The sequence below is a fragment of the Dipodomys ordii genome, unplaced genomic scaffold (assembly GCF_000151885.1).
Source record: "Dipodomys ordii isolate 6190 unplaced genomic scaffold, Dord_2.0 Scaffold48, whole genome shotgun sequence".
Taxonomy (NCBI): domain Eukaryota; kingdom Metazoa; phylum Chordata; class Mammalia; order Rodentia; family Heteromyidae; genus Dipodomys; species Dipodomys ordii.
The window spans coordinates 4940189-4952688 of record NW_012267264.1 but is presented as its reverse complement, the minus strand read 5'-3'; the positions used below and the strand labels follow the sequence as shown (position 1 = coordinate 4952688).

Below are 12500 nucleotides of genomic sequence, written 5' to 3'. Positions count from 1 at the left end.
AAAAGAATAAACAGCTGAAATAACATAAAAGGCTTAAATAAATAATGTTTCATGAACCAGGTACCAGTGGCTAACTCCTGTAATCCTAGGTACTCCAAAGGCTGAGATCAGAGGATTGAGGTTGAAACCCAGCCCAGGCAAGAAAGTGCATGAGACTCTTATCTACAGTTAATCACCAGAAAACTAGAAGTTGTGCTATGGTTCAATATGGTATAACTCAAGGATACTGCCTAGGCCCTGAGTTCAAGCCCATGGAGACCACCACAACCACCACCACCACCACCACCACCACCAACAACAACAACAACAATAAAAAATGAATGTGACAATGAAGCACACAGACAAATGCTAAACTAAACTGAGAGTGAGAGGTAAGTTCATAGATTTATATTTTTTCATTATCTCATCACATAACACAAAATAAAGTAAGCATCTGAACCAAAGAATCAGGGGAATAAATTACTCTCTTAATTCCCACTGACCTTAGCCCCCTTAAAAAGAAAAAGAAAAAAGAAAGAAACAAAGACATACACTACTACTGGTTGTTGATTTATGAAACCGAATTTATAAAGTTAACTGATAAGTTTGTGAAAACAAGAGATCTGAACATTTTAATCAATAGTTCTTTTCTCTGTATATTTTTTTATTGTAAAAAATGGGTTAAAGTTACATGGGTGGTTAATGAGTACATTTCCTATTGAGCATTGTTATCCTCTCCTTTGTTTTTCCCCATTGTACAAAATTTAAGATAGGTTTTAAAAGTATGAAATTTGATGGGAAAATTCATTCAAAAATCCAAGTAACAATTCAGACTGTGGCTTAAATTTGTAATTCTGGCTATTTGGGAGGCAGAGACTGGGAGGATCTCACTTCAAGGCCAGTCTAGGCAAAAAAGCATGGAAGATTGGATCTCAACTTATAAAAAGCTAGTCACCATAGTATTGTCATCTTAGCTATCTAGAAAGTATAAATAAGAGTTTGAGAACCAGGTTAGCCCAGATACAAATGTGAGACCGCATATGAAAAATAACTAAGACACAAAAAGGCTAGAGGTATGGCTCAAGTGGTAGAGCACCTCCATGGCAAATATAAAGTCCTGAACTGAAATCCCAGTAGAACAAACCTCCACAAAAAATCAAGAATTCTATGAGATCTCACACTTTAATAAAAGAAACTTCAATAAATCTGACACATTAGTAAATTAATCATCTCTACTCATCAGAAAAAGAAACAAATTTTGTTAGCATTCATCAATAATCCCTGGTTTCATAAAAATAAAATGACAATTGTTTAAACAAGAAAGAATATTTATCTTACAATCCTTTCTAGTAACCACTGTTGAGTATTGAAAGTAATCTCCAGTAGAGGTAAAACCAAGAGACAAACATGTTGGTAACTAGTACCAGTATTGTACCATGTAACATAGAAAAGGGATGGCTACTGGATAGGAACAGAACCCATCCATAAGGGACACAATTCAACCATCTATGTAGAAAATCTAAAAGAATTAATACTATGCAAACAGATTATGTACCACCAGTATAATCAATATGACCTGTTATAAAAAAATTAAAGCTTGCTAATAAATCCATAGTTGGATAGATTATAAAGACTGGATGTGAAGAGAATAATAAAATAAAAAGTCTCAAAAATAAAGATGAAAACTGTAAAAAATTAATTTCAAAACATAAGCATCTAAACTCAGTGAAGAGATATACTGTGCTTCCAAAGGACTCAATATAGTAATAATATCTGTTTTCCAAACAGGCTTAATTAAATTGAAAATTAAAATTAAATGACACGATTTAAAGTGGAGTATGCGTGTGTATTAAGTACTGCGCTGTGAGGGTCACATCATATGATTTAATGTAATCACAAAAACAATTTTATTAGATCATTCTCCCACTTAACACATGAAGCAGCAAGGGCTCAGCAAGGATCTTTAAGATGAGAAAGGAAAAGGAAGAATGATAACAGCAAGGAATGTTTGAAAAAGAAGAGGTAACTAAGTCCATGAGAAATTATTATTATAAATTATTAACATATAATAAAATATGTATTATCATCACTCAAAATTATACAGTATTGTCAACAGGGGAAAAAACTAGATTAATGTATTAAAATATATAACCCAGAAATGGATGCAAAAAGAAAGATACATACACACAAATTACATATAAATTATTCTAACGTTCCTTAAGGGGACTGCAAGGAATGACTGTGTTTTCCTCAAACTGAATTGTTTATTCGTTTATAGTCACAGGTTGCAACTGGGAGCTTCCTTTAAAAAAAAGTACCGAGACTCTACTTTGTGCCTAGGAACATTTTCACATAACTTTGTAAATTTGATGGTTTGAATATTTTTTTATAACCCTCAGGTTGGCAATGAATTTTTACAGTGAAATGTTACTGGGGCAAAGGGTCTAAATGATTTAAAGGCTATCTTTACCAATCCAATAGCTGAAATGACATGTCCAAAGAACACTGGGAAGTAGAAACTCACATTTCAGGGGCTCAGAAAATAGTTGAATTAACAGAAGACACAATAATGTAACTAAAGCTTAATGAAAGTAAGACATAACAAAAAGGATAGGCTACATCAATTCCTTAGCTATTTGTAGGGAAAAGAGATTCAACTCCTCACCTCAAGATTTCATTCCAGATGGGTACTTGTTTGAGATCATAAGTGAGGGACAAGTTATGAAAATTTAAGTGATAGCATATCTAGAAACAAAATGAAAGACAAATGAATTAAAAACTTCCTCCACAAAGAAACACTACCCTTAACATATTATCAATAGTCTTTGCAGATGACTTGATCTTGTATTTAAAGAATCCCATAGACTCTACTCCCAAATTACTCAAGCTGATTCAAAACTTTGGCAAAGTAGCAGGGTATGAAATTAACCCTTAAAAATCAATAGCTTTTCTGTATGCCAACAATGAGAAAAGTGTGGCTGAAATTAGGAAAGCAACTCCATTCGTAATAGCCCCACAAAAAATAACATACCTAGGAACTAACTTAACCAAAGAAGTGAAGAACCTCTATGATGAAAAATTGAAAAACTTGAAAAAGGAAATCAAAACAGAACTCAGAAAGTGGCAAAAACTCCCATGCTCCTGGATTAGAAAGATCAACATGGTAAAAATGGCAATACTTCCCAAGGCTATCTAAAAATTCAATGCGATTCCTATCAAAATTCCAACCTCATTCTTCAAGGAAATAGAAGAGGCAATCCAAAAATTCATATGCAACAATAAAAGATCCCGAATAGCAAAAACGATCCTCAACGGAAAGAACAGTGCTAGAAGAATATCAATACCAAATTTCAAACTCTACTATAAAGCCATAGTAATCAAAACAGCTTGGTACTGGCACAAGAACAGACCTCAGGACCAATAGAATTGAATTGAAAACCCAGAAACGAACCTACAGGCCTATAGCCATCTAATCTTCGATAAGGGAGCTAAAAAAAAATAGAATGGAAGAAAGACAACCTCTTCAGTAAATGGTGCTGGCAAAATTGGTTAATCACTTGTAGAAAACTAAAAAAGCTAGATCCTTATATATCACCTGTACCAGAATCAACTCCAAATGGATCAAAGACCTCAGAGTCAAAGCAGACACTCTGAAAACATTACAGGATGGAATAGGAGAAACCCTAGGTCTTGTTGGCACAGGCTGAAATTTTCTTAATAGAGACGCAGAAACACAACAAATCAAAGAAAGGTTGGACAAATGAGATTGCATGAAATTGCAGAGCTTCTGTGTGGCAAAGGACATAGGTAGCAAGATCAATAGAAAGCCCAAGGATTGGGAGATCATCACTAGCCATACAATAGACAAGGGTCTCATATCTAAAATATACCTGGAACTCAAAAAATTAAATCCCGCAACAACAAATCTTCAAAGAAACAACTGCCCAATAAATAAGTGGGCTAAAGACTTAAACTTCTCTGAAGAGGAAAGAAGGATGGTCAATAGACACATGAAGAAATGCTCAACCTCCCTAGCCATAAAAGAAATGCAAATCAAAACAACATGAGATACCACCTCACTCCAGTTAGAATGGCTAAAATCAAGAACTCTAATAACAACAGATGCTGGAGGGGATGTGGACAGAAGGGAACCTTACTGCATTGTTGGTGGGAGTGTAAACTTTTTCAACCACTTTGGAAAGCAGTATGGAGGTTCCTCAAAAGACTCCACATAGAGCTCCCCTATGACCCAGCAATCCCACTTTTGGGCATTTACCCAAATGGTCACAAACAAGACCACACTAAAGTTACCAGCACGACTATGTTTATTGCAGCATTATTTACTATAGCAAAGATATGGAACCAACCTAGATGCCCCTCAGTAGATGAATGGCTCAAGAAAATGAGGTATATATACACAATGGAATTCTATGCCTCCATCAGAAAGAATGACATTGCCCCATTTGTTAGGAAATGGAAAGGCTTGGAAAAAATTAGATTAAGTGAAGTAAGCCAGGCCCAAAGAAACATAGGTCCCATGGTTTCCCTTATTTGCAATAACTAGTATATGTCTGAGTCAAGCAGAAAAGGTCAGGTAAGTTGATGTTAGGGAAATGAACCCTAAGATATGTATTCTAATGTTTTTTTCTTTCATGCGATTGTTTCTAACACATTTATAAGATTATTTCTTTGTTGCTTTGTATGTCCCTCTCCCACAGTATAACCCCTGCTTTCACTGTATTTGATGTTGGTATAGTTTGTGGAGGGCAAGGATTGGGTGGGGGGCGGGGGGAAGGATGGGAAGGGGAAACAAAGGAGGAGGCTACAATGCTTGATAAGAAATGTACTCATTATCTTGCCCATGTAATTGTAACCCCTCTGTACAGTATTTTCACAATAAAAAAACATATTATCAATAGTAAGCATAGAAAAATCTCAGAAGGAGAAAAATGTCATTTTCACACATACCACACACACACACACACACACACACACACAGAGACATCTGATCCCCTAATCAGTTAAAAGAGAAGTAAATTAAGTTCATTTCAGCTATTAGAAAATAAAAACATCCTCCACAATGTAACACTAACTTCAAGATGGAGATTATCAATAGGCAGTAAAAGCAAAATCTCAGAAGAAAAACTAGAAAAGGATATTAGGACACGGACGGACACACACACACATGCACACACAAAACTCATCTTCACAATCACCTAGAAAATAACATATTAACTATCATTTCCACTATTAGACTGACAATGATAGCCTTTTAGTCATTCACACCCTATACCCAGTAATATCTCCATTGTGAAAATTCATTATCAACTTGAATGTTATAAAATGCCTAAATTCAAATTACCAAGTTTACAGTGTTTTGTTAGAATGTTCCTACAGCAGAAAATCAGTGATGCTTTCCATAGCAGTAAGCTCCCAAATGCAATTAACTTTTTAATTCAATTTGTTAATTCAACTTTAGGAAAACAGGCTATTCCTTGCTACCTCCATAAGAAGTTACATTCTTAGTGCTGGTGAGGAAATGTCAACATGCTCTGGTCTTTCTTAAGACAATTATTTGAGAATGCCTTAGAAAATTTTCCTTTTGAAGGTGGTAGTGGGTTTGAACTGAGACCTCGGAGTTGCTAGGTTAATGCTTTACCACTTAAGCCTCACTTCTAGCCTGGCTTTGATTATCTTCTGGATAGACTCTCTCAACTATTCTGATGGAGCTGGCCTTGAATCAGGATCATTTTGCTTTTAGCCTTTGATTTGCTAGGAATATAGGCGTGAGCTACCAGTGTCCCATTTAAAATTTACTTTTTGACAAATGTACATACATTACAACTTCATACAGGGTGGCAACATTCTGCCCAGAAAACACGCATAAGACTTGTTAAAGTGATTCTACAGGTAGGCATTACTTAGTGTTAGATCCCAACTTGGAGATTTCACAATATTTTCCTTTCTACAGCTGACTTTTGAACAGAGAGCAACATTCATACTTATACTCAGTGTCCAGTATGTATCTTCTGTTGTAGCTAACAAAATGATCTACCTGTGCTTTTAGAATGAATGGATTACAACTGCAATTAATTTACAGGTAATTAATTAACTAATTAATTAATTAACTTACAGTTCATTGCCTCCAAGATATCACATAATTAAGAACCTTTTAAAAGTCTAAATACATATGCCCCAGCATCACCACGGTACTGCCTCAAGCAATTCTATTATTTTATTTAGATCTCCTATTCTTCATTGCTTAGAGTATCATTTCCTTTTCTTACCATAGAATGGCCCTTTAATTATCTAATACCTCACTTATACCTTGCAAATACTTTTCACCTTGGCTAGGTGAAAATCAGCCATTTTTCTTTCCTGTAGCTTCTCTTTAGAATAGATCTCAACCTTGGTTGTACAAGGAAATCACTTGGGGAGCTTTAAGACTACACCCCAAGAGACAGATTTAATTAGTCTAGAATACAACCTGGATAATGGGATTTTTTAAAGCTCTCCAGGTGATTGTAATGTGCAGCCAAAGGTAAGGATCATAGATTGTCCTTAAGAAAGGAAATCATATAAAACTCTATAGGTAACCTAAATTCAGTCAACATCACATAAAATGTTAAAAGATGTGGGAATGACAATTTCACAGTTTGATACTTGGATATTCTTCAAATTCTAGGGCTCATCATTTATTCAATTGACATGGCTACGATTTATAATCATAAGGTTTTCAATTACCTTTAAACAGAAATAGTAGTATGTAACCTACATCTTACTTGCTAATCAAAAACAAGTGTCAATTAATGTGAAATGCATATAAAGCAGTACAATCTCCCCAAAATGGCCTATCTCACAGCAAATGACACCTAATAAGATGGTTTTGTTTTGTTTTTTCCATTCCAAATTCCTGTACTTTAGAACCTGGCAGCCAGCTTCCTCACTTTGGCTTTTAATTTTTTTAATGTTATTTTTTTTGTCAGTCATGGGGCTTGAACTCAGAGCCTGGACACTTGTTTTTGAGCTCTTTTGCTCAAGGCTAGTCCTCTACCACTTTGAGCCACAATGCTACTTTCCCTAAACATCTTTAATGGCCTTACAAACTGAGTTACTGATTTTGTAAGATCTTTCCATGAAAAGCAAAACAAAGACACAAAAGAGAGACAAGGACAACATTTGATTTCACATTTCTAAGCAGTCATCACATATCAAAATAACACACTTCACTTTTGAAAGGAAGAAGCCAAGAACTCACTCTGTTTGTGTTTTCATTAGCACAACTCATTCCATCAAATTAAGTGCTGTGGTCTCAGGACACCCTTGGCGGGTTAGATGAAGCAGCTGAAGCAACATGCATTTTTCTAGGTACCATTTTAAGTCCAGACTAAGGTTTTCCTTTAACGTGTGGTTTCTTACTCAAAGAGGACAAGGTATTTCCTATCATTAAAAGCAACAAACTATGTAACTTATCCTGTATTTGCACCCTAAGGTACCAACCCCCAAGGAGTATATCAACGAATCTCTTGGCAATCTGGAGGTAAAAATAGCAAGATATACCATAGAGCTTTCACACTGTTTACTCGTCTCTGGGATTTAGTGATGACAATGGGAAGTTTCTTTGAAGTCACATACCAGCAGGTATTTCTACTTTTATGATTTGCTCCACAAGGCTAGGATAAGCTGTGGAGGTCTCACATGTGTCTAGGAACACGTTTCCACAGAAGACTGGATGGAAGAACTTCTAACTTGACCTTTAGCCTTCTTTCACCCTGTATCTAATAATTTGAGGTATGAGCTAAACCTCAGACTTCCCTGTATCCAACATATGTGTACTAAGTTCTTATATACCATGCACAATGTTAAGAATATACAGTCCTGGGCCACAGCTCTATCGCTAGTCTCTAAATGTAGGGCAACATAGCACTTAGGCACAGTGTAGCCCTTATCATAAGAAAAGTGATTTGCAATCTTTGCAAATCTGTAGCTCATTCTAATAAAAATGGTTCTTTTCCTGAACTTGGGGATCATGGAAGTAGCAAGAAGATTAAAAAGTATATAATTAAAAAACAGAAAGTGCTGTCTTTCCAAAGGAAGATACAAGTGTCCACTTTAATATACAGCTTGAATTTCCATCATTTTGAAATTCTTGGGACCAAAAGTTCTTGATTTAAGTTTTGTTTAATTTTGGAGGATTTTCATATATAGGCGAGAGACCTTGGAATAGGATCCAAGTCTAAACATAAAACATTCATATATGTGTGTGTGTGTGTGTGTGTGTGTGTGTGTATACATATATATATATATTATACATACAGGCTGAAGGTAATTTTACACAGTATTTTTACTGTGTCTATGGTTTGACTGTCCCAGCTCAGGTGAAGTCAGTTGTAGAATTTTCCATTTACCAACATTAAAAGCTTTTGAGACTTTGAAGCGCTTAGGATTTGGAATTTTCAGATTAAAAGATGCTCTATCTCTAAACAAACATTCAAATGAGACAATGGAAGGCAAAAACCCCTCTTCCCATGATCTCACTTGATAGTATTTCCTTACATGCATTCCTGCATGTCAGACTTATCTAAGAATTATATGCAGTATCACGGAATTATTTGTATGTATATCTTTCTCAAACTTAGAATAATCAAGGAAATTATAAAAGGCTGAAGGATTACACAAAAATGTTTATTTAGTAAATATCAATGACAATACACATAGAAATACAAAGAACGCGTGCATGTATGAATCATAATTTGAGTTATCGGGTACAATTTTAATCACTGCAATTCCCTCTTCATTACTTCTTATTAAAAAATGAATAACAGTTGGCTTCTTTTCAGCATCTGAATTTTACTAATAAGAAAGGCAAAAAATGACAGAGAAATTACTACCAACCTACCGAACAGCACTTTAAGTCATATGTACCATAAATATAACTAGGTACTTAGACCCACAGTCTGTAAACACACTCTGGGAATGAATATACTTTTAACACTTTAACATTTTCTACATTCACTGTTACACTTGCCATAGTATCCATCCATACCTTCCAATTGCCCAGAGTCTTAATTACATCTGGGTTCTCAAGGACTTCCAAAATTTGACAATTACCTTTGTTAACTACTCCTGATTTACTTGCTATGTTACAGTTTTCAACACTGGTCCCACCCTTTACTGATTTATTATCATCCAATAATATCACCGTTATTAGTGCTAGGATGGTATACAGGCACTCTAAATAAATTGGCATGAGAAGCTATGGTGGGGGCGAAGTACCATTTACTCCTGAAATCATTCTATGATGGCTACCCATTACATTCCTGTTTTATGTGTATCTGAAGGAATGTTCACTTAGGTGATATGATTGCCTGGTACAGTGTTCTGTCAGTGTGTCTAGCCTGTATTCACTTGCAGGATTTGTTGTATATCATTAATAGTTAATCAGAGGGGCTGTCTAGCATACGACCACTGTTACTACTGTGAGTTGAAATACTCCTACTCCAAAGCAAAGAAATGCCAATGCTATTAAGCATTCTCAGACAGTTCATGGACACACTCTTTTACTAGCTTTCACTTATTTTAGCCATGTGAAAAAAAATTAAAAATAAGCAGCACTGTGTCTCTGCTGTGATTCATAAAAAGCCCTGACAGTGAAAAGATTTTGATGAGAAACCTGAGTTCCAGCCTCAAGGGTACAAGCTCTTTATCTCAGTGATTAATTTTCTTCATTTACAAAATAAGAACTCTTTCAGATCTCTGAGTCTCTAATTTCTCCAAGTTGAGAGGAGAGAGTAAGCAGCATTTCAATGACAAACAATTTAAGCTATTAAATCTTTCTACTGGGTGTCTGACTACTTGAAGATAACGAATAAAAATATACAATGGATTAGTGATTTTGCAATTATCCTGTTACTTCTTTTATATAACCCACTGTATAATCAAGACTTAAAGTAAGTTTTTGGCATTAATTATTGGCTTGTGCATCAAATTCACATGAACATAGTTAAATTCCCATTTCATTTTGTCCTAGGAGGAAATCTGACTGCCAAGAATTTCTGCAGTTCCCTTTAGCACGCAGCATGTTCTTAAAGAATTAAAAAATGTAGAGGAGCCTTTTTGAACAAATACTTAAGTTGTTATACTATCTCTCCTTTAATAAGAACCAAAAACTATTTCCAAAGTTCATCTGATTATGCTTGGTGCTCTCAACGATGAAAGTGTCTAAGCATGCCAAATAATTTTGCACAGAATACATAATGTTTTCCATCATTCTTTAAGTTTGGAATTGTTCTGGAAAGGCCTGGGTGAGGTTGTATCTGTAGTTTCCTCAGCTGTATTGTGAACACACCTGTTTGCCAATTCAAATAACTTCTGGTGAAACAAACATTCTGTTTAAACAAGAGGAGTCAGAGAGAGCTGCACTACTGAACAACCAGAGAGTCCCTACTAACACATTACAGGAACCATTTACTCTACAACTAAATGACTTGTTGCAACAGTATCTCCAAGGATAATATTCCATATAGAAATAGCTTCCTGAGCTCACCAAAATTATTTCTACACTTAGCACACTAAAATTGAAGCTTAAATGGAATATGAAAGGTAAAACTGGGCACTGGATGCTATGTATATGGTTTTATGGGCTCTTACTACAGTACAAAGGAGTTAAGAATGACTACTGGAGTTGAGAGTTGCTTGTGTTAGAGGTCAGAAGATGTAATGGGTGACTGCCTGGGAACAGACGCAACACAAACAGAGGAGGACTGAGGACATTTGGTTTTATGAAAACACCTCAAGGCATTCAACCCTGACCTGAGGAATGGTGGCTTCAATCATGCCAAACAGTATGGAACTGGGAAATGCAATTCTGACCTATTTCTGTCCTCCAACAAGCTAGAGCTGGTTGGTTCTCTTCTTGTTCTAACATTCTGCTGTGAGATCCACTCAGATTTACCTACCAGATCTGTGATTAGCCTTCAGGTACAGAGGAATACTGCCCCTCCTGCGCCCCTCCCCCCAACACATATACTTTCCTTGAGAGAATGAACGATTCCAAAATAGCTGCTCAGTTTGGTACTTGTTTTTTAAAAGTTGGGGAGAAGCCTTCAAATACGATCTACCTTCTTGAAAGTATATAATATAGTACTATAGGCAGTTTTGGAGGTGTATATTTATTCCCAAATCCAATAAGCCGTATGCATTAAATATGCACAGTATTTACACACCAAGCTTCTAAGTGGGATCAAGGGTGTTATAGGGACATCTTTCACCTCACAAACTGATTGCTATTTCAGAAAATGAGTAAAACTGGGCATGTAACTGTGTACTGCCTTGAGCAAACTACAACCTCGGTGGCTCTCTCTCACCACACTCTAAGAAATGTCTTCAGAACCTTCCAGGTTCAGAGTTCTATTAAGAAGGCTTCCCAGACAGTTTCCATTGTAAACATTTATTCAGTTAGGGCAATTTAAGGCAGTACCTTTCTCTGCTTCAGAACATCAGACCCCAGGGTCTTATTTTAAAGGCTGACAAAAACTCCTTACCTCTTGGTGGAAAGAAAAAAAAAAAAAAGCCGAATGGAAACCTTTGCACAAACGCATCGTTTTACAAAAATCAGTAATGGGCCTGCTCAGGCCAAGAATCACTCACTCATCTCCCTCCACTCAAACCTTCTTCAGTGTTTGGATTCTATGTGCTAGCTGTGTGGCAATCCTGGAAACCTCATGTTTTAACTTTTTTTATTTTCTTAAGCCACCCAGAGTAATTTCAAGCCCTGTGAGCCTAGTGAAGCTTTCTCCCTAAGTGGCAGAAGGAAAGTGCCCAGCCACCACCTGTTTCGCCTAGCTACGAGCTCCTTTTGACCTATGGCAAAGCCCCAGTTCTAGCACTGATTATCACCAGGCCGGGGGACAGAAATGTACCCCTGGCCCGTTAGATATTAAAGTTGATGGGAGTTAGTTGTATTGGAATCCGGCAACAGCCCAGCCTTGCCCTGGTGCAACTACTGCAGGGCCGCCTGCCGGCGCTGTCTGTCGGTCTGTCTGTCTGCCAGTCGGTCTGTCTGTCTGTCTGTCTGTCGGTGGGGCTTCGGGCTTGGGTGAAGGTGAAGGTGACAACTCCTGGCCAGAGGAGGGAAAAAGACGTTCCCCGGGCGGCCTCCCTCCGGAGCAGGCTAAATGCACTAACGAGGGGCGTTTTTGCAAACAGGACGCCGGGACAGGTACAGCCCCCTCTTCTCCGCCCCCCGTCCCCCGCCCCTGCCCAGAGAGAGCTGCGGTAGGAGAGAAGCCCCGGGGAGGAAGGAAGGCGGGGAGGCGGCCGGAGCCCGCCACTCACCTTCTGCTGCCTCCGGGCCATGTCGGTGGGCTGCTTGGCGTTGAAGGGGTACGCGATGCACCTCACCACGAACACGTACAGCTGCAGGCGGATCCTCCGCTCCTGCTCCTCGTGCAGCTGCCGCTCGGACTCGTCCCTGCCCTCGCTGAGCACCGAGGGGCTGGGGCTCACGGGTCTGGCCGCGG

The 12500-nt window shown here is 37.5% G+C and overlaps 1 protein-coding gene across 1 annotated transcript in view; it reads right to left on the bottom strand.

The window, feature by feature from the left end:
• Positions 1-12500, bottom strand: part of Cadps2 (Ca++-dependent secretion activator 2) — a 436304-nt gene that overhangs the window by 422291 nt on the left and 1513 nt on the right. Inside the window, exon 2 of the mRNA XM_013019914.1 lies at positions 12316-12498. Within this exon, the coding sequence (XP_012875368.1) occupies positions 12316-12498 (183 nt within the window). The remainder of the gene's footprint in view (positions 1-12315; positions 12499-12500) is intronic.